Raw genomic sequence first — 23,976 nt, 5'->3', positions numbered from 1 at the left:
AATGTTTTGAAGTGGCTCTGACCTCCTGTCCCACTTTCATGGGTGACAGCCGAATAGCCCCTGTATTAACATATTACTGTAATTGAGTACATGAGTTGTACTTCAAGTTTTTCAAAGGGTGTACTTTGACTTTTAAACTATGCCTTCAGCAAATTTGTACTATTCTAACTGAGTGTAAAAACTGGTATCTCTTTTGTTTGTACAGCTTTGATAAATAAATGCTTTTCTTTTTGTCAGGTGGAGTGGTTGAAAAATGAAGAATTGGTTAGCTCCTTTGGAGACGATAACATTGACACTCGTGCTGACCACAATCTGATCATCAGTGAAGCCAGGCTCTCTGACTCTGGCAACTACACCTGCCTCGCCAGTAACATTGTTGCAAAAAGACGCAGTGCTACAGCTACTGTAGTTGTGTTTGGTAAGATGACACTCATACTGTATGCTTCATTGACTTGTTGTGCTGTCTCCTCATCTTTGCTAAACATACTACTATTAAACAGCTCTCTGTTTGCAACAGGGCTCTGAAGTCATTAATTATCACATTTTACCTGTTAACTCGTTAAGTTCTATACCTCTTAATGATAATTTTCACTTTTCACGTGAACTATTGTTTACTCACCCTCATGACTTTAATCTGTTAGTTTTGTTAATACAAAAAAAGTCAGTGGGGTTCAATGTTTTTTGGATCTCATCAGATTTAATTATGGAAAAACAGTTGAAACACACACTCACACAGACACACACACAAAAACATCTGTTTGGAATTACGTGTTTGAATGAAAAATAGATAATTTGTTGAGTGAACTTTTTTTAAGCTGAGTTATACTGTATATGATTGACACTTAAAATATAGAAGAATTTAAACTATACAGTATGTGTAAAGCTATTCAATTAAATTCAGTTCAAGTTTATTTGTATAGTGCTTTTTACGATGCAAATTATTACAAAAGCAACTTTACAGAAAATTAGGTTTCTACAATATTTAGTAGTAGCTTATAAGTGGTGATTGTCAGTTTGTGCACGTATGACAGGATTTTTTCAGAAAAATTAATACAAGACGTAGTCAGCCAGACAATGAACATTATTAACAGCAATTATTATATGATGCATTATTAATTAGTTCTGTTTGTTGATTCAGGGTTAGCATCATCTGGGGTCCTCTGAGGGGTCAGCATCATCTCTTCTCAGGTGTTCTGGATCCAGACTGGAGCTTGTGTAAATATTTATTGTGTAAATATTTACACAAGCTCCATTCCATATAAAGCTATAATATTTTCACCTAAACAAAGTTTAGCTTACTTTAAGAGGTTTGCTGAGATTCATACACACTACAAAACAATTCAAACTAGTGAAGATACCTTCCAGTGACTACCACTATCCAGTTGCTATTTTGAGGAACTGAAAATAGACTGCTCCATTGTCCAGCTCAAACCTGGTCTGAAGTCTGGCGCAACGTTTTTTCTTTGTTATTTAAATAGTGCGTTAGTATAGGCGGGTCCACAACGTACGAAAATACTGCTTATTACACACACAGGGATGCATAACAGCACACAAACATGCCAAATATAAAAAAATTAATGATTACAATGTAAAATAATATTATTGTGTAGGCTATATAAATATAAAATACCTACATGTTATAATGGATAGTCATTGCATGTATTAGAATTAGGCTACATATTTGCTCATGCACGAGTAGCTCTATTCCTTTCTGGAGACACGTCCTGTCTTTGCACTTGCCAATTCCGCCATGTGAGTAGCAAATCCGTCATGGCACAAGCAGAACTGGCTCTTAAAGAGAATGGGAGATGAGACTAGGATTGGGTTATTGCACGTTACACCCAAAAAACACCCATTAGGGACAAGGGAATAGGGACAACCAATTTCGATCATGCACCCAGACGTGGCGATTGTTTTCCCGTCGTTTAACTGGCAAAAGTGGATTCGGACACACCCTGAGTGCACCTGAACCATGCGCTTTAGACCATGCGCTTAGATAGTTAAAATAGGGCCCAGAAGGTGAAGGTTTGAAGACGGTGATGGGTAAGTGTGAGAAGTTATAGTTCTGAAGGAATACATGTTAGTTTATATAGTTTATTTTATACAGGTAGTTTATTTTATAAAGGTATTTAACAGCCTTTCTAAAGCGGTACTGCCTACAATTATTGTAGCGTGCACACACACACACACACACACACACACACACACATACAGACAGTAGCTTGCTTCCAGTAGGTGTAGTTCTCAGAGTAATATGATATGTTGCACTCTAATTTTGTGCCCTTAAACTCTCTTTTTTTAGGCCGCTTATAAAAAAGTAGTTCTAGGACCTTGTCACATAGCAGATTGTAGACGTTGTTCTGTTTATTGTTATAAGTAGTTGTTTTAAGTCAGAATGTATTATTTCCCGCAGTACAAAATTAATGGAGAGGGTTGGATTGTTGATTTGTTTATTGTAAATGCACTCTGCCTCTATAAAATTATGGACACGCCCCTTCAACCGAAATGGCTGATAAGAGAATCAGATGATTCACCTTGTCAAAACCAATAAAAAAAACATAGAAGGACAATCTTATGAGAAAATGTAACTATGGTTAAGATTTCTATAAAACTGTATCTGTTTTAAAAACAGTAAATTCAGGTAAAAACTACACACATAAAGACACTGTCATAGTTTGAATATAAATTAATTACATTCTCTTACTCTGCCTCCGCCAATACATTTTAAACAATATACATTTATAATATTTTAGTATTAAATACGAATATACCACATTTCTGAAAAAACACCATGGTTAATACAATTAGTGTTACTACAGTTCATCCATGGTAAATGCTTGTATGGATGGTGATTTGGGGATTTAATTCTAAAGTGTACATTCATAGCACAATGTTTCTCCAGTTTTTCTCGTTAATCTTCTTGGGAATGTCGAAGCGGTTTCATCTGATTTTAAACTAATTTAATTATATAGTGATTTGTGTCATGTAACAGGGGTGTTAGTGTGTCTAATTCAAATGTTTGTCCCTACATATCACAGCCATAAATATGTATAGGTAGATGCCTCATTAGCAACTGTTTCTGTAAGCCGTCTGCCATATTGGAAGGGTCAACTTGCCTTCATTCATCTTAATAATAAATGATTATTAAAATGCAACAATCCTTGGATAGCTGTGGTTATCAGCTGTATGGTACTATTCAAATTTAGCATTCTGTTCTCTGTTCTGTTATCCTGCTATGTGACCTTGGTGTTAATATTGGTTGTATTGCTGGTTGTACAGCGAAGACATATCAAAGCTAGACTACAAAAAGTCAAAGCACAGATGTAAGAAAAGATTTTGCTTTAGCCTGTTAGTCATCCTGACCTCTGGGTGTTTTTTCTGGCAGGGTGAGGGAAAGGTTGTCTCTCAAGCTCAGTTCTTGTCTTATTCAGTGGAAGATCTCTTTATTTCTGCAGTGAATGGTGGATGGTCTCTGTGGACAGAGTGGTCTCCTTGCAGCGTGAACTGTGGGAGAGGAGTTCAGAAGCGATCTCGGACCTGCACTAACCCTGCTCCTCTGAATGGAGGAGCGTTCTGTGAGGGCATGTCCGTGCAGAAGATCACCTGCAATGCACTCTGCCCAGGTAAGATGCTTATCAACCCCAACACACCCCCGAGGTGCAGCTTGTCTTCCAGCATCCAAGCTCAGTGTAGATTTTGGTGTCAGCGTAGCACTTAAAAGCCATGTTTTACTTTCATAATACATCAGACATTGTAGTACATTTTCTGTTCTATAATAATTCAATGTAAGGGTGTTATTATGGATATTACTGAGACTTTACTTCATGTATGTAAATTAGACCTTTTGTTCTCACATGAGAATGAATAAATAATCACTAATTAGAGTAATTTTTATTAGAGAAGTTATTTATGTTGAAATTTTCTTGTCTTCGTGATATTTAAATAATTTGTGAATATGCGTTTTTGATCTGACAATACATGATTACTTTTTGGTTTGCATAATAAATGTTAATCTTTTCATTTTATTTAATAATTTGTGAACAGTTAGGCTTCAAACGAGTTAGACACATTTAATTTGTTTAATTCTTAATTAATCATGCATAGAGTTTATGTGATGACAATTAAGAAACAAAGTATTTTATTTTAATTAATATTTTGTTTTAATTAAAATAAACAGGAAACATGTTCATATTATTCTCAAATGGATTTTAGGTTGTGGTTCAAAAATTAATTCCTTTGATTAAAAATCATACCAGTAATTAGTTGAGAATAGTTGTGACTATTACATTGGTCAGTTATTTATCAATTGTTAATTAAATGACACAATATACTATATTGATTAATTATTTATAATACAATTCTTATTTTCTAAAACCTCTTAAGCATCTGTCCAATTGGGTAAATATCACAGTATTTATTTTATTCACATAATGTGGAAGTGCAGCTAAACATTATGAGTGACATAAATGCCTTTGCATATTCAGCTTGTTACAGTATTACACTACCTTACAAATGTTTTTTTTTTTTTTTTTTTTACTGTTTTTAAAGTCTCTTGTGTTCATCAAATCTGTATTTATTTGATCACAAATACTGTAAAAACAATAATATTGTAAAATATCATTAAAATCTAAAATAATTATTTTATAGTATATTTTAAAATGTAATGTATTCCTATGATGCCAAAGCTGGATTTTCAACAGCCATTATTATTCAGTGCCACATGATCCTTCAGAAATAATTTTAAAATGCTGCTTTGATACTCAAGAAACATTTCTTATTATCACAGTTGAAAACCAATATTTTTGTGGAAACCATGATCAATTTATTTCCAGTATTCTTTGAATAGAAAGGTTAAAAGAACCCCATTTGAACTATAAATCTTTTGTAGTAACATTGTATGTCGCTTTTGTGATCAGTTTAATGTGTCCTTGCTGAATAAATGTATTATTATTTTTATTAATATTTAAAACCTTCTTGAACCCGAACATTTGAACACTTAAATAATTTAAGCAATATCTTTTTATAGCTTGAAAATAAAATGAAGAACAAATTAAAATTTTGACCAAGATACAGATAATATTGAGAATTTGATCAGTTGGCTTAAAATGTGTTTGTTTAATGTGTGTAACCCTGCCAGTATGGTCAAGAGTTGGACCATTAAATCACTTTTAATTACATTTATGAAGTCTCTAGAAATCATTGCCTAGTGCAGTTAATGCACAGAGCAGCTGTTCACCTTCTTTAAAAAGCAACGCCATTGTGTGCCCTGCAGTGGATGGAGTCTGGGAAGAGTGGAGCGAATGGACGATGTGTAGTGCGCAGTGTGAGAGGCAGAGATGGAGGGAGTGCAATGCTCCACCGCCTCGTCACAGAGGCAAGTTGTGTGAGGGAGAAAGTCAAAGCACGGAGAACTGCACGGGAGGACTGTGTACACAAAGTGAGTATGAGCAAATGGCGTAATATGTCATAAACACCATCATTTCATCGATGACAACAATGGCATCATCATCACTTGTTGGTCATGCTATTGCTCACTTGGTCCTTGACACAAAGCTCAAGTGTGTGAATTGCGAGATTTTGGGAACTGTGATAATTGTCTGCTAAAAGTGGATGAAAGTCAAGGCATCATGCCCCGTTTCGCTCTCAGTATCTCCCTCGTAGCTGTTATGATGAGAACCCTCTCAGATTTCTCCTCTTTAATGAAGGATGGAAACATCCTGCAGCCTAAGTGATCCAAAACCATCTGCCAGTAGCTTCCCATGGCAACAATGACGAGCAACACTATTCACAGCTGATGTTGGCACAGCCTGCAGTTGGACATCTACCCGTGATGTGAATCAGATAGCACATCTGTAAAAAGTATAACAGGGATGGACTGTAATTCTCTCTCCCTTTCTCTCTCTCTTTCTCTTGTTCTGTGTCTTTTTCCCTGCAGATGGGAAGCTGATGCATGATGTTAAGCCTCAGAGTGAGTTACTCCCCCATGTGAATTCATAATTACTGTACAGATGAGGGAATAAAACAACAAAATAAGTGTTAACTAATGTTAATGTTGTACTTCTTTTCGAATCTGCTTTATCTTAAACATTCTTTTTATGAGTTTCTGTTTAATAGCTTTTTTCTTTATCCTTAATTAAGAGAAGCGCACTTCAAATATGTCTTCACTTCTACGCTGACAACAGGGGAAAAAAAAGATGCAGAAGATTAATTAGCAAGAATCCAATCTGTCTCTCAATTTGAATTTTAGTATGGAAAATACAAACCAACTAAGGCATTCACAGCAAACACACTTTACAAATACGAGTTTTTGCAATGCAAAAATAGTTGTTAGAAAATATTATATCAAATTATACATTTATAATATAAAATGAAAATATAAAAAATATAAAACAATTGGCAAAATTTTTTTTGAAGAAAAGCAAGTCTTGATTTCTTATAGCAATTTTTCTTCTCAGCTGAATTTATCAGAAAAAGAAAATAGATGCTTATTATAAATTAGATGATTCTCTGTATAGTCCCAAATATTTTGCAGGTGATATTATGAACTTTTCCAGATGTTTTGCTCATCCATTTCAGAGGATTTCAAAGTGCTAGTCAATGCATTGTGTCCTTTCAGATTAGAGAGAGTGAGTGATTGGATGTGGCATTGGAACATTTGCTATATTCAGAGAAAGCGACGAGGTGTAATAATTGAATATTAGCTCACCTCGTCAAGCATATTATGTCTTAATTTCTCCCTGTTTATTATTTTAACCATATTGAGGCACTTTGCAAAACATCATTTTAGATCTATATTAGTACCAGGTGCTTCTGCATTGTTAAAGTGATGTGGCTCTGAGACGCTTCCGTGTGCATTGGTGTGTGAGCTGGGTTATAATGCTTCTAATTGAATCTATTAAATCTGTTCCATGATGGACATGCAATTTCACCTTTACACTTTGACAGAAACTTCTTTCCAGCTTGAAGCATGTTATCCTGCTCAACTTTCCGTAGTGCGTCAAAATATTTGAAATGCAGTGCTGTAGATTTATAAACATATTATTCCTCTCATGGCATGATTGATGTCCTCTGTGTCCTTTGTGATCTGGTGAGTTCTGTCTGCCAACCCTCCTGCTGCAAAGGTCATTTGGGCCAATGCTATAGAAGCCAGCTGAACAGATGTATCAATGTGTGGGGTGTTGGCAAACCATCCTGCCAGTTATTATAGTAGTAAGAGCCCTGGAATTCACACCTCCCAAACTGCCCTCACATGCCAAGCATATCTTCATACACTGCTAAACTTGTTTATATCGCACCTCTTACATTTGCACAGGTGTCTAAAAGATTTGCAAGTTTAACTGCAATGAACAGACATGGCAGCTTTAAATGTTTCCCTGTCACCAAAATGTTATTTTTCTGACACCATTAAAGCATTTCACTGGCACAACAAAACTGTAAAAAAAAATCTGTATCTTATTTATCTTATTATTTTGGTTATTATTTTTTGTCTATTTCATAACAATAATAGCAATATATAATAGCAGCAATAATGATGATAACAATAGCAACTACTGCTACTACCACTACTAATAATGAAATTATTATTATAAAAGATTACTTATCATTAAAGTTTTATTTTATACTGTTTCATAACACAATATAACAAAAACAATAGTAATAATAATGACAACTGCTATTTCATAATACAATTTGTTCATATAATTATATTATTATACAGTATAATAGATTATATTTACAACTATACACTTATTTATTTATTATCTGGGACTGTGAAAACATTTCACTTGCACAAATCTACAAAACTATCACATTATCCATAGCTTGTTTTTATTTCATAACACAATAATAATATTAATAATGAAACAAAAGAGTGCTTATCATTAAAGTAATTCTTTTTACTATTGCATAACACAATAACACCTTCTTCTAATAATGATGATTGTGACAATTGGGGCAGGGCTGAGAGCCGTGGCTCTTGGCCCCGCCCCACTCATCACAATGATGATGATGATAAATACAAAAACAGTATAGTAGTAGTAATAATATTAGTGTTATGACATAAAAGATTATTTGTTATTGAAGAAATATTTTATGTTTTACAACACTACTACTACTACTACTACTACTACTAAAATATTATTATTATTATTAAAAATAATCATCATTAATGCTATACTATTGTATCCAAAATATGAGAGGCATGTACATGTATGTGCTATTTGACATATTTTCCTAAATTGTTTCCACAATAAATTATGTTTTTTCCAAGAACCGAATTGAGTGTGTGTTGTGTGTGCATGTTTTTCTATACTGGTGGGGACTTAAACCTGAATACACACCAACTCATGGGGACTTGAAGCTTATAAATCATACAGAATTAGTTTGTTTGAGATTGTAAAAATTCTCTGAGGGGTAGGTTTAGATGTATGATTGGTGTAGAGTAATAGAAAATACAGTTTGTACAGTACAAAAACCGTTACGCCTCTGGAGAGTCCCCACAAGGATTGTGAACCAGACATGTGTGTTTGTGTGTTTATGGCTGTGTCCCAGGTATGGAGAACTCTATTGATGTAGCGCTGTACTCTGGTCTGGCTGCGGGGGTGATCGCTGTGGTCGTCCTCATAGTGGCCATCACCCTCTACAGGAAGAGTCAAAGTGAGTATGGAGTGGATGTCATTGACTCTTCTGCTCTTGCTGGGGGCTTCCAGTCCTTCAACTTCAAAACCACCAGACAGGGTAAGAGCTCATTATAGAGGAAGCGGTTCAGTTGGATTAATTGATTTATTGTGATACTGAAGTTTCTGTGCTGCTTGTCACAATAACAGGCTAAGCCGCATGCCATAAGATTTTTATTTCACAGTGAGACAATAACATTTTTCAGTCATACAAACAGCCTCCCCTGAGCAAACATTTATTTGCACACACACACACAAAAACAAGTAAATGTAAGACATGCTACATTGACTTCAATTCTGTCTTTTTGTCAGCTGTACCAATAACTTTTGTTGATAAGACCACGACTATAGTCACATGACCCACATTTGGTTCCACTACATGCGTCCATATTACCACTGCTGACACTTCTGGGTCAGAGAAAGTCATAGCCATCGCCTTGCAGGGTAATCAATCCTGCCTGCTTGTGACAGTACAGTGAAAGGCTGTGACTAGCAGCTTGTGTTTACTGTGCTCAAGGCTTAGGATGGCGAAACCCCCCACCTTTGCATGCAACAGGAATAAGGGGATCAAGGCTCAGCTGAGTCACATCTGTCAAGTCATCAATCCTATTTAAAAAGGCCAACTTTCTCCTAACCTCCCGCTGTACCTTATTCCAACAGCCAATCCATTTGATAGGAAAGACCAACCTCATGCAATGAAAGTGAGAGCATGTTGGATGTTCATTTGACGATGTGGGATGTAAGATGAGACTATAGAGACTTCTTTAAACAGTTGTTCATTTTGATAGTTCAAAAGTTCCAATTTTGAATATGTTTCATGTCATTTTGATTTGGTTTTATTTCTCTTAAGGTCGATTTTGTGCAAGCTATTCATTATATTTTGTATCACTTTTCCTTTTATAAAATTTTGCTGCATGATATCTGTTGAAGTTTTCTCAGTGTGTAATTATGATAAAGTTTCTGTAGTATTCCAGCTGACTTTCTAAATCTCAGGTAACAGTATGACACTCCGGACCTTTGCCCATCCGTCTGCTTTTGAAATCTGAGCCACTGAGTCATTTTAATCACGACTCTAATTCCAGATCTTTCCCCGCAAGGTGCCCACCACATGCCTGTTTCATTAACTTTATCATCCTGCTGTCTCGTCCTTTTATTTTTCTCTGTCATTTTTTAAGATTTCTTGTCCCACGGTGATCATATCCTCCATTTAATGCTTTCAATTCTTCATGTCTGGTGAAACTAAATCAGGTTTCGTTTCTTTGGTATAGGTAATGTTAGTGGTTAATCCATCCAAAAATAATAATGTTGTCTTCTCATTTCATTCCAGACCTTTATGAGTTAGTTTCTTCCGTGGAAGACAAAAAAAAATAAAAAACATCTGAGAAATGTTTATTTATTTATTTATTTTTGTTCATACAATGGATGTAAAAATGTTTTAGGCCCCATTGATTTTCTTTGTGTATGGACAAAAACAGTTGAAAGTAATGTTCTTCACAATATCTTATGGGTTCTACAGAAGAAAGAAAATGATAATGATTTGGAGCAAAATGGAGAAGAGTAAATTATGACAAAACTTTTACTTTGGGGTGAATATACCTTAAAAGGATCATGAAGAAGTTGATAATTCCAAATGTGCATAAGCAGCTGAACGTTTTGTATATTTCTGCATTTTTCCAGCATATATTCCATCCTGACACCTTAGAACTTTGTAGGACCATGCAAATTCGTAAGACCCCATTGCAAAACCTTGACCTGCCTAAGCATGGCAACTAGAAATAACCCAAACGTCTGACACCAATCAGCCCTGCCTGGGGTAATTAACGATTTCCCTAAAAATAAAGACCCATCAGCCTCCTGCCTCCCACCGTTCACTGTGCAGCAGCTGGCCAGCAAGGACTAAGTGACTCAGTTGTAAGAGCTACATTGGCACCGGGATGAATCGTGAGGGCTCAGTGACGGTGTATGTTTGTCTAAGAGTGGTAAAGGTGAGAGAGAGAAAGCGAGGGATGAAGACCCCCTTCCAGTGGCTGTTTTGAGTTCAAGCTGGGAGGTAACAGATTTATAAACATGAAAAACAAAAAGGTAATTTAGACGTTGTTCATATAGATATGTCCTCCTGAGTAGCTAAATAAATACATTTTACAGGAAAGCACAAGTCTCTCATGATGTCACTGGAGAACTAATGCTAACTGTGCTTATGGGTGTTCACAAGATATTTAAGTATGTGTATATATATATATATATATATATATATATATATATATATATACACACACACACACACACACACACACACACACACACACACACACACACACATAGTTTTTAAAGTTTTTAAAGTGACATGACATCCAGCCAAGTATGGTGACCCATACTCTGTTTACCCATCCAAAGTGTAAACACACACCGTGAACACATACCCGGAGAAGTTGGGGGTTCGGGGCACCTCAGTCTTGGTATTGAGAGAACGGTGTACATTCACTCCCTCCACCTACAATTCTCGCCAGCCGTGAGACTCAAACTTTCAACCTTTGGATTATGAGTCCGAATATCTAATCATTAGGCCACACTAAAATGTGCAGTTTTACTGTATTGGGGGGTCCAGGGGAGTCCGAAAACCAGTCAGCATCTGGGATGACCACCATTTGCCTCACGCAGTGCAACACATCTCCTTTGCATAGATTTGATCAGTTTGTTGATTGTGGCCTGTGGAATATTGATCCACTCCTGTTCAATGGCTGTGCGAAGTTGCTGGATATTGGAGGGAACTGGAACATGATGTCATATACGTCAATCCAGAGCATCCCAAACATGCTCAATGGGTGACATGTCCGGTGAGTATGCTGGCCATGCAAGAACTGGGATGTTTTCAGCTTCCAGGAATTGTTTACACATCCTTGCAACATGGGGCTGTGCATTATCATGCTGCAACATGAGGTGATGGTCATAGATGAATGGCATCAATATAATGCACCTGTGTTCATTGTCCATAACGTCCTTCGGATGAGACGTTAAACCAAAGTCCTGACTCTCTGTGGTCATTAAAAATCCCAGGCGTGTGACCTCGGCATCCTGGCTAAATTCGCCCATTGGCCTCCGACCATCATGGCCTCCTAACAATCCCCATATCTACTGATTGGCTTCATCACTCGGTCTCTTCTCCACCAGCAAGCTGGTGTGTGGTGGGCATTCTGGTGCACTATGGCTGCCATCGCATCATCCAGGTGGATGCTGCACACTGGTGGTGGATAAGGAGATACCCCCTGAATATGTAAGCGCTTTGAGTGTCTAGAAAAGCGCTATATAAATGTAATGAATTATTATTATAACATACGCCTACTCATACTATAATCCCACCACCACCATGGGCCACTCGATCCACAACGTTGATATCAGAAAACCGCTCACTCACACAACACCATACATGCTGTCTGCCATATGCCCTATACCAGGATTCATCCATGAAGAGAACACCTCTCCAAAGTGCCAGACACCATCGAATGTGAGCATTTTCCCACTCAAGTCGATTATGATGACGAACTGCAGTCAGGTCAAGACCCGGATGAGGAGTTTGTGCAGCCATTCTTTGCTTATGCAAACCGATTGTTGCAGCAGCTGTCTGGTTGGCTGGTCTCAGATGATCTTGGAGGTGAAGATGCTGGATGTGGAGCTCCTGGGCTGGTGTGGTTACACATGGTCTGCGGTTATGAGGCCGGTTTGGATATATCTGAAATGCCTTTGGAGACGGCTTACATGCCAATTGCATGCTCCCTCAAAACTTGTGACATCTGTGGCATTGTGCTTAGGCTGGCCTTTTATTGTGGCCAGCCTAAGGCACACCTGTGCAATAATCATGCTGTCTAATCAGCATCTTAATATGCCACACCTGTGAGGAGGATGGATTATCTTGGCAAAGGAGAAGTGCTTGCTAACACAGATTTAGACAGATTTGTAATTTTTCTTTTTTGTCATCCAAACCTATTAGATATAAACTATATACTCCCTGAAATAATATTTCAGTAATTTACAACACATATGCAAACAACACATATATGCAAACATATTCTCTGTTTGTGGTTAATAGTCAAATAGCATGTAGTTAAGGAGATAAAATATTTCCTTTTTTTCAGTAAAAATGTTTTATTTTGATTGTATATACAGTATACACACACACACACACACACACACACACACACACACACACAAACACACAGCACTCTTAGAATGAATATTTCAGCCAAAACGGCAAATTAAATATGTAATCCTTTTCTATTTGCATGTAATGATTTTCAGGCTGTGGTCTGCTGCACTGGAGCTGGCCTGTCAGGACCCCATCTAACCATATTCTTTTCTTTTTACCTGTGTCAACAACTCCTATGAAACACCCAAATACCACAAATTTGTGTTTTCATCTCCTCAGGCAATCCACTTCTGCTGAATTCCTCAATGCAGCCCGATATAACCGTCGGCCAGACGTACAGCAGCCAAATCTGCTTTCAGGACTCCATAGACAAAGAGCTCTTTGACCCCCTGCCAGACAAGGTCAAAGTTCAGAGCTCCTTAATGTTTTCAGTAGGTGTGGCGGACCGGGCCGAGTACCATGTGAAAGCCCATCCAGAGACCCTTCCTGCTAACCTTCCTCCAAACTACAGTACAGTGGAAGGAAAGATGATGACTATGATTGTTCCTAATGGACTTCACACACTCAGGAAGAGTCAGTTTAAGACGAGTGCAGTGTTTGGGCATCTGGGTGGCCGATTAGTCATTCCAAATGCAGGTGAGCGAAAGTTGTATTAGTGTTTGTATTAGATTACATTCATCAAGTTATTTTTATGCAATGATGAGCATGACTGTCTGGAATTAATCTTAAGATATAATACAGTTAGATTTATTCATATTCTTTTAGCAGTTGGATGGAGTTCACCCAAAAATGAAAATATTCAGTCATTTGTTCACCCTCATTTTCTTCCAAGCCCACAAAATGTGGCATGAACTGTATGCAAAACAACTCTAATCACCTGTTTGCATCTGATAAGTGCACTAAAACCAAATGCTTTCTTTGGCTGATGTTCGTAAAGGTCAACAGTTTACTGAACCCATTCTCTGAGGTTTGTTATTTTTACTTGTCAATGTGCAGGGGAAAGTGAAGAAAATAAAGGCAGACTACATAAAAATACAACTATCATTAATATGTAAATATAAGGACATGGAATCAAGTCTTTTCATGTGTTAATGCTCATATTGGCAATTAGTTGATGTAGCATATGAATTAATGTGTATTGTGTAGCTGCACATATATAGTATCCCAGTGTTGTTGTTGTTGTTGTTGGTTTTCTAGGTGTAAGCTTGCTGGTACCTTACGGGGCGATTGCTGATGATACCTCTTGGGAAATGTACATGCTCACAAATCAAGAGGAGTCTAGGTAAGACATATGTCATGTGTGTGTGACATTATACACTATACGGACAGCCATCACAAGAGAATGTGACTATATTGTTAATGCACTTAACTATGTATCATTAAATCAATGTAAGGTCTAGTTTACACAGTGGTTTATTAACATTACTGCTTTGAAAGTTGACATATTTAAGAGTCAGATGCTACTGCTTTATATATTTAAACAATAGAAGAAATAGATAAAAATATTTCTGGTCAATGAATGAAAATTTACAGTTTGAAGTCATCTGTTTTATGGGAAGAAATCCCATTAGTCTGAATAATTGAATACGGAATGTACATATCAGAATTGACTTTTATCATCAAGACTCCCTTGCCTTAAATTGAGATCTGATTATGAATATTAGAGTTGGAATCTGACTTCACACTGAAACGTGAAATGCCATGAAAGCTCTGTCAAACAAGCAGGATTCTGACTTTGAATTGAACTATTTTAGGTGAAAAGCTGAAGTCTGATTATGACAGACAGTGACTTGATTTTCCTTTATCACATTGAACATGATGTTTATAGAAGCGAATCGTTTTCATCCTGATCACTGAGTGATCATTTTATGTATATATAGGTATATATAGGTCATGGTCTACACCCCCACCTGAATCTTTCCCCATAAAACTTTCTTGATAGTTTCTGAAGATCTTTGACACTTTGTGTATTGTGTATTCTCCACATGTAAAGGTATTGACCCTGCATGAGCCTTGATGTGTCTCTGGAGACAATATGACTGTTGCCAAAACCTGAAGTAGATCCAACACAACTTGCTCAGACTGAATACATTTTTATAACGATACAGGATGATTGAGGAAACAGAAACAACAACAAATGAGTGTAAAGGAGGACGTTAATTGTTAATTGAGTCATTGTTAAGCACATCTGTGGCAGAACACTGATTTAGACTGGAGCCTTGAGTTCAAGGTGCATCCTGTAATTTTATCCTCACTAAAATATGTTTTACTTAATAAATAAAATGAGTAGCACTTTTTGCAAATTAAGTTAATCGATGCACACGAGGTCAGGGCATCAGTCATATCAGTGGCCTGCATGTGACTTCGAGATAGAGATCTCTTTCTAGGTGTGCAACATAAGCTCATTGTAAACACAGTATGTGTCTCTACCTATTTTTGCAGTATTTTTTGGGAGTATCTGTACTTTACTTGAATTTTTATATTCAGCCAACTTTTACTTTTACTCCAATACACTTCCTAATTAAAATGTATACTTTTACTCTGATACATTTCCAATAGGTATATTCGTTACTTAATACAAAATAGTCAGAAGAACAAAGACTGCAGGTATTAAGCAGGTTTGACGAATCAGTGGTCTGGCGTTTGCACATTAGACTCCTAAAAAACCCCTTTGATTATGTGCAAACAAGTGCGCAACGCGCACAACTGTGGATTATTTCATTTCCACTCAAGTCGAGTCAGGGGTGTGAGATACAGCATCGTCTGCGATAATATGGTAAGTGTTGTTGTAATGATGTGCTCTCTGATGTTATCAAGTAGGATATATCAACAAATCACACAGAGTGCACGCACATTAATTTATTAGTCTATTAAAACTCATTATTCCAGGCATTTTAAATTGTAGATGGCAAAAATGCTTCTGTATGCTTTTTATATTTATATTATTTAATGTAGGCCCAGTTGACTTAATCTATATCACACAAAGAGTACCATTTTTCTGCAGATGCATGAACACATTTAATAATCATGTTATACAAGTTCAGTAAAGCAATAAGTGACTTATGTTCAAAACAAAGTTCACAGCACTGTTTGCATCTCTGAGCAATGGGCAGTGTTTTACTTATTGAATGAACGAATCGGTTGAATAAATGATTCAGTGATTCACTCATTAACACGGTCAAATGCTTTGTTTCTGAATGAATCAGCCGTTTGAATGAATCGGTTGAATCTCAATGACTCACTCATTAACTGGCGGTTTTTATTTCACATTAAAACTTTTTTTTTCTCCAATGTTTTAAATTATTTCAAATGTCAGTATTCAACATTTTATGTTAAAAACAAAACATTAGGCCTTTTATGCAACTGTATCTGCAGTTTAAATGAATGCATGTTCCATCTGAGATACATAAACTGTCAATACATGCTAATTCAGACGCATATTCCTGAAAGGTTTTCTTATGTTGTAATGAAAGAAAAAGTTCTGGAACAAGAACATATGTGCTGCTTTTCCATTTTGCATTTACTTCTTCTTTTACTTTCAATAAGTACATTTAAGATTTAAAAAATAATTTTCGAACTGAAGTACAATAAATATCACATAGCTTACTTTAAGACTTTTACTCAAGTAATATTCTAAACGGTGACTTCAACTTCTACCAAAGTAACTTTCTGGTGAGATATCTGTACTTTAACTGGAGTATGACTTTCAGGTCCTTTATACTGTACACCACTGCTTCTAAACACATAACATATTGATATTTGCATGAAATTTTTATGGCTTTTCTAACATAGTAAACTTGGTTGGTAGTTCACCCGGAACAGCATTACACTTTGTGATTAGTTACAAGTTTTGTGAGATGCAAGTCAAGATAAAAGAGCTCAGAGACTTGGTAATATCATTTTGTTGAAATGTTGATGATTGGGTTCAAAGTGTGTCTTTCAAAAATGTACTACTGCTATAAATCTATTTAGAGGTGTAACAACAATGAGTTTTACAAAATAATTAACTCAAATGATATATAGGGTTATTTGAATAATTAATCAGGAATATGATTAATTTATATCTCAGATGACACTTACATTAAATTTGATTGATTATGAAAAATAGCTCAATTGCCTATACCAATAAATAATCACAGGGCAATGTAACTTACTTATTAATATGTCAATATTCCATTCTTCATACCAATTATTGTGATATCTCTTACTGTAAATTACTGCAAATCAAACAGTGGTATGTCCAGCAAACCACTGTTGACCTATCAATTTTCAATAAAGTTATCACGCCTTATAATTCAAGGAAAAGTATTCTCTGGCCATGAAAATATTATCCTATCCTTATGATAAATTTAGTTTCTAAATTTAGAGCTTGTAGCTATAGATCAGACATCTCAGTGACTCATAATGTGAGTGGGGTGGAGTCCAAGCCAATCGTCAGTATATGGGTTTTTAATAATTAAACTAGTAATACATCAAACTATAAATCACACAGAGTAAATATGCGTACGACAATACAAACAATAAGCTTTATACAAGACATAACGGAATCCAAATAAAAGAGAGAGAGAGAGAGAGAGAGAAAGAGAGAGAGAGAAAGAGAGAGAGAGAGAGAGAAAATAGAATGAGATCACATAAGGAGCTCAGGTATGGAAATCATAGTCAGTAACTTTAGGCCAGGTGACGCGCGTGCACGCTGCGCTTGATCTTGGCGTGAGCGTGGAGCACGTGGTCCTTTGTTCTGTCCTCGCGCGGTATTTGAAAGGTTCAACAAACAATGTTCCAGAATTCGTCTTCCTTGCGTGGAGAGGCGAATAGTTGAATTAACTTAGTAAAGAAAAGAAAAGAAAAGAACGAAAGCTTCCAAAGGAGCCATTAAAATGGCTTTTTCTCTCAGCCCCTGTGCTGAGGGGGCTTGCGCTATGAGCGCGGCCTAAGGCCGCGCGGAAGCAACGTTGGTCGCACAGGAGAGCAGTGTGTCCGAGAACGGAGAAGGAGAAGAAGAAGGTGGACCTTGTTTGGTCGATTCTTATAGCTTGAAATAGTTCACGCCTCTTTTCGCGTTAACAGCCAATGAACGTCCGCGATCTGAAGCGGAGGGAAAAGTTCCTTTGTCTCTGTGGAGACAACCCCCCGATGATCTAGGGCCTGTCCGATTCCATCAGGGATATTTCTAGCAAGTTTGTAATTCAGATTACATACATTTTTCGTTACTTTGCTCTAGATAAATGGGTCTGTCAGAGCATGACGATTAGAACAATACTAAACATAATATATATATGTGATCAAAACATGAAGTTACATTCAAATGCAGAATTACACATATTTAAAGATTTGCTTAACACATGATAACACTGCAGATAGTCCCAATTTATATGGGAAACATCTAAATGTACCAAAATGGAATACGTAATACATTTATAAAACATAAAAACAAAAAGGTAATGAATTCATTCCATAGAATGCATTGGGGAGAAGATTTGGCTTCTCTCGTCTCCTGTTGTCCAGGGAGGTCGTAAAGTTTTACGACCTGCAAAGGTGGGGGTTACATACACATGACTATTTGAGAAAGTTAAAGTGAGGAGAGACATTTCCTAAAGTATAAGCTAGCAACTTATACTCTTCACATAACAAGAATTAACAATTTTATGCAATCCGTAAACATATTTAAAATACATATTAATAAGGACTTACAAAAGTAAGGAACTTTACGAAAGGTTTCCTTCGTCTTCAGGAATTTGGTTGGGGGTTTTCATTTCTCCTTTGAGTCTTGCCTCCTTTGAGGGGTATCGTAAATTAATTTAAGTCCAGCCAGGCTGGCGCCAGGCCAGGCAATTAGTGCAAAATGGGTTTCATTTTTTTATGCCTGAATTTAACCCATGAATCGATGATCTGCATATCTGTTACAGAGGAGTGCACTTTCTGATCTCAGTGTTTTATACCACACTCTGTAAATGTTACATTTTGAAATGTGTCTTTGTCTTTTAGGTCTGCTTTTTGTTCATGGTTTGTGTCTTATAATAACATCTAGAATGATATTGTCTTGGAACAGTAGTACCATGTAATTCTAAATATCACAATAAACACAATAAAACATTTTTTTTTCTTTTTTTTCTTTTTTAGGAATTCTTCTAATTCATAATGGAAATATCATTGTAGCATTGTATCTTAAAGGGACAGTTCAGTCTTAAAATGATAAACCAGCACTTGTTCTAAACCTGTATGATTTTCTTCTCTGGAAAAAAAGACATGTTTTGCATAACTGGATGGGGATAATCAGGCTCCCAAAAGTATAAAAAATGAGACCACTGTAAAATTAGTTCACTATATTTTAAGCCTGTATATGTCATATGATAAACTCAATTTAGGCCAATATTCACAGATAATCTTTCTATGAAATCTGTGCTTTGACACCTTGCTTGAACAACATTCTGGACATTCTGATATAGCTCATTTTGTGTTCCACAAAAAAGAAAGTTAATTCAAGTTAAAAAAAAAAAAAAAGTCATGAGGTTGAGTAAGTGATTATAGACTTTTCATTTTTGTGGAACTAGGCCTATTCATTCAATTCAAGTTACTGATCAATTTGCCACACTGAAGTCATGGTCAGATGCCCAAATAAAAAATGAATACATAATGGAAGCATTAAATTTGCCTCTCACCTCCTACAGCACTCTGTTTTCTGACCCTCTAGCAGTGACTCATCAGTCTTTTTGAATAATTCTTCTCAATACAGACCTAGGAGCTTGCAGGATAAGACCCTTCAAAACATGACAAGCTACTTAAGGTACTAGATTGGAAACGCATTTAGAAATGCCATTCATTATGCAACCCAGGTAATCTGCCCTCAGCCTTGACTCAGAAATGCAAACCAGTGTTGTGCTGCAATGAAGAACTGTTTGAATAGAGAATTCAGGTCTTCTGTGATGTGAAAACCAGAGAGATCTGTACATAGCAATGCAAAGTTTTATCTGTTTTATTATTTTTAAACAAATGAATTATATAAAGATGCCAAACCTGTGGTGGTTATGTATTTTTCTTCCTGTTCAAATACACACTGGAAATGTAATGGAGGGACAATGTTTTTGCCTCAATGTCAGTCAAACAGATACAGTTGAGGCATTTCAGACATTCATCATGCATTGTCCTTCATAAAGCCTCTTTTAGTTATAATAAAATACCTGAATAAGGTAAGAATAACATTGAAGTTCTTACAGAGCTGGCATGCCTGAATAGTAGTTAGATGTAACTAGAAGAACACTTGAAGAGAGTTTAGAAGAGAACAGGCTGATTCGATGTGAATAGAGGTTTTGTTCTTATTCCCTCTTCAGCAAAGCTGAATTAATATAGATTCAGATAAACTGTAAAAGCTAATGGTGTCCTTTGGGCGTACTGTAAAAGTCCTTAAAGAAAGTTCTGCTGCTGTGGTGCTTCTAGACTTTCAGTTTGTGGTGAGTTTTCTGTTACTAAGTGGTTAGTTGGAAAGACAGAAGGAACAAATCTTTGGATATATGAGTCCAATTGCTTTCTTTTAAAGTATTGAAAGCATAAATTCCATGTTGCAATTATATTTTTTATTTTAATTAGATATGGTTGACAAACTATTACCTTACAGAATTATTTATTAAAGGGGTCATATGATGCAATTTTAAGTTTCCTTTCTCTTTGGAGTGTTACAAGCTGTTGGTACATAGATACGATCCCTAAAGTTGCAAAGACTAAAGTCTCAAACCCAAAGAGATATTCTTTATAAAATGTAATCAACGCCCTCCTAAACCACCTCATTTAAACATGCCCCCAATGTCTACTTCAGTGTGTGGGAAGATCTGCATAACACCGCCTAAATGTCACACAAAGAAAGAAGGTGTAACTTAAATTCTCACTATAGTATTGTTACCGTCACTGCCATGTCGTGGAGATGCTGTGTTTTGTTGTTGTATTTACAACACTGTTCCAGAACAGTTCAACCCAAATATTCAGATGAGTGCAGCGCATTTTACGGAGGACTGTTTCCTGAACCTGGGAAGGCTGCACAAAGGCTGTTTCTATAAAGTGGGGCAGTTCTAACTTTGCAAGGACAGTCTGGCAATTCTGGCTCAGAGACTGTATGTACATTTTCATATTTAAATAATCTGCCACAGACGAGTCAGATGTGAGTTTTGAGGAGTGTAGATTAGCGCTTGTTTGTAGTTTCTCTGATCACAAATGCAGACATGTTTACGCAGGGCAATACGCAACACATATAAAGACAGTATAAGTCATTATAATCAGTAATTATGTCCCCACTAGATGCAACAAATGCCTTGTTTGTAATTGGTTTTATTCTGTAACGTAGCAAGTTAGCCCCCCAGGTCCACATGCAAACAATTGTATTGGCTCAACTCGGTTAACTTAACTTAGGCCCAATTGTTGATTTTTTGGAAGTAAATAATGTTAATTGAATCGTAACTATTCACAAGCTGTTTTATTTACAGAATAGGCTAATGCTTGGAAATGATGTTTAAAGTTTTCAAGTCCATTCTTTGTAGCAAAAGCAGGCCACCCAAAACACAAACAAACAAAAAGTAAATAAATAAAAAACAAACAACAAAAATAGTGAGGGCATAATTGAATTATTTGTTAATAAACTAATGTTTTCTGAGTAAATGTTGCAAAAATAAATTTGAGGAAGCTGACTCACCTTCTCCCTACTGGGAATGCCTTTAGAGAGAAATTCATTTTTACGGATTGTACAATTTACGTGAATTGATTTTAATTATTCTATAGATATATTTATCATGTCAGTGATGGCGCAGTGGATAAGACGCATGCCATTGGTCGGAGAGACCTGGGTTTGAATCCACTGTGAGACACCAATGTGTCTCTGAGCAAGACACTTAACCTCTAGTTGCTCCAAAGGCGTGCAACCTCTGACATATATAGCAATTGTAAGTCGCTTTGGATAAAAGCGTCAGCTAAATGAATAAATGGCAGAAAGTACATCATGTTTGTTTTCCTTATTTTACAAAAGCACAAGTTTTTGCTGATATTGTGAGTTCACAGAAATACAAGTAGACCCTTTGCAGTTCCAAATGATGTATACTCTTAACATTATGAGCAAAAATTACAGCGTATTTTTTAGTTTCTACTGTTATTAAAAAAAAAATTAAATGCAAGTGATCGTGCTTGCACCTGCAAAACATGCTTAATATTTATGTGGAAACTATTTTAGGATTGTTAGATTTTTTTGTTTAACTTTTATCAATTTTAATAAGTCCTGGCTAAATAAAAGGAGTAATTTCTTTAAAATAAAAACAAAATAATAATACCTTCTGACCCCTAAGTTTTTGATTGGAAGTGTATTTTATTTATTTCCAAATAAATAATGGTGTGGGGCCGGGCTGTCTTGAAATGATCACATATAAAAATGTATATATACCTTTCTTTTCTTCTTCGTTTTGCCTTCTAGTGCCCAATCAGAGGAAAGGTGTGAAATTCTGTTAGGGCCAGAGATCACATATGGACCACCAGGGCTGAACCTGTCCTATCCTGTTGCCATGACGATAGCTCATTGTGCTGAAGTCAGCGCTGAAAACTGGAACATTAAACTCAAGAGACAAACCAAGGACAACAAGTGGGAGGTAGGAACAGAGACATGACGTCTATGTTTTTCAATATGTATATTTTCTGTATGAAGCATAAAGTTGTCAGATTGAAGACATTGTCATTTATCAGCATTAAGCCAGTACAGTAAAGTGATGGCAATCCTTGTCAACATAACATTAAAAAAAAAATCAAGCACTTTACTCAGCTAAATATACCACCAGCCCCTTATGATTATTATTTTTTTTTTTATGCTGCCATTTAGATAGATTTCTAAGGTCTTGTGATACAGTTAACCTGGCGACGTGTGCCATGAACTAATCATAAGTGCAATTCATTTGAATCACATCCTGTAACTGCTTGTTTCAGCCTTTGGGGCTGTGCGTGTTTTAAAAATGTGTTGATGAGGCAATTGTGTGCTCTTGACAAGAGATCCAGGGACAGCAGCTCCTCAGAGGAGGCTACGGCAGTGAAGTGCTCAAGGAAAAAACAATTACAGCCTGTAATAGCTGGGAAGAAACAGTTCATGGCAGTCCAACAGCAGGAGCATTGGGACAAGGCAACCCATCAGAATCAGGATATATCATTCTGGTTGTACTCTAGGACCCCCACAAATAGTTGCTGACACGGGGCAATCAGGACAAGAGTCATGGATGGGTCATCCCTCCTGACCCTATACTACAGTCATTCACATTTGTCCTAATCCCATGTGTTTTCTCTGCTGTAGGCCTCTGAAAGCCTTAAACTGTCATCATGGTTTGAAAAGTGATGTTTTAATAAAAGTTTAGCATAGAGTTTGTTTATTGTGAGCTGCTAGTGTTATTGAAGGTGTTTAGATTCTTTTGTGTCTGGCACCAGCATGAGTCATCATTTGAAAGAATTTCAGATTGGTCCAAAGCACAGCACTTATCTTTGACTTAAAACCAACAGTCGTCATGAAAATGCATCTGCTGTCAGAGTTTTCTCCTGGCTTTTAAAATTTTATTTAAACATTTATTTGAAGTAATTACATAAAAACTACCGGTAAAATCAGACTTTTCAAAGAAAGACTGCAGTAGTATGAATTTCTATCCCTTTCACATCACACATACTTTTTATCAGATTGCAAAGGGTGTCTTTTTTTCCGAGGAGGTCACTCTGTTTGATATTTACATTTCTTTGAAGAGCTGCAGTCACATAAATAAATGGTTGTCTGTAAGAAAAATGAAAAGAGCCTGTATTATATGAATGTTTGTGCTTGACTAGATGTTAGCCTAAGCTTGTCAAAGAAATACAGAAGTGACCTCGCTGATTCGTGATTTGTGAGTGATTCTATGTCAGTGTGGCAAAGTGAATTTAGCTTTTTCCACTGATCACAATTACACTGACAAAAATACGGGCTGAGCTGACATTCTTTCACACTCTGATGTTACTTTTTTTTTTTTTTGCAACAGCTTTAAGTCAGTCTGTGATTGAATGTAAGCTATAATATTGTTTATTTGAAGGCTTCCATACCAGTGAGAAGCCTCATTGAATTTAAAGTTACATTCATGAGATGTTTTACTTTTAATTTTTCATAGCACTGGACACTAAAACAAATCC

General features: G+C 36.3%; 1 protein-coding gene across 1 annotated transcript in view; it reads left to right on the top strand.

Annotated features, from left to right (window-relative positions):
* The window catches only part of LOC128009701 (netrin receptor UNC5D-like), a 159,525-nt gene that overhangs the window by 122,463 nt on the left and 13,086 nt on the right, over positions 1–23,976 (top strand). The window contains exons 5-12 of the mRNA XM_052592966.1: positions 238–418; positions 3,456–3,623; positions 5,273–5,437; positions 5,936–5,968; positions 8,551–8,736; positions 13,096–13,452; positions 14,014–14,098; positions 22,262–22,433. Coding sequence (XP_052448926.1) covers positions 238–418; positions 3,456–3,623; positions 5,273–5,437; positions 5,936–5,968; positions 8,551–8,736; positions 13,096–13,452; positions 14,014–14,098; positions 22,262–22,433 — 1,347 coding nt within the window. The remainder of the gene's footprint in view (positions 1–237; positions 419–3,455; positions 3,624–5,272; positions 5,438–5,935; positions 5,969–8,550; positions 8,737–13,095; positions 13,453–14,013; positions 14,099–22,261; positions 22,434–23,976) is intronic.

The sequence above is a fragment of the Carassius gibelio genome, chromosome A5, assembly GCF_023724105.1.
Source record: "Carassius gibelio isolate Cgi1373 ecotype wild population from Czech Republic chromosome A5, carGib1.2-hapl.c, whole genome shotgun sequence".
NCBI classification, from domain to species: domain Eukaryota; kingdom Metazoa; phylum Chordata; class Actinopteri; order Cypriniformes; family Cyprinidae; genus Carassius; species Carassius gibelio.
The sequence above is the reverse complement of the archived record's forward strand: the minus strand, read 5'-3'. Positions and strand labels throughout refer to the sequence as shown.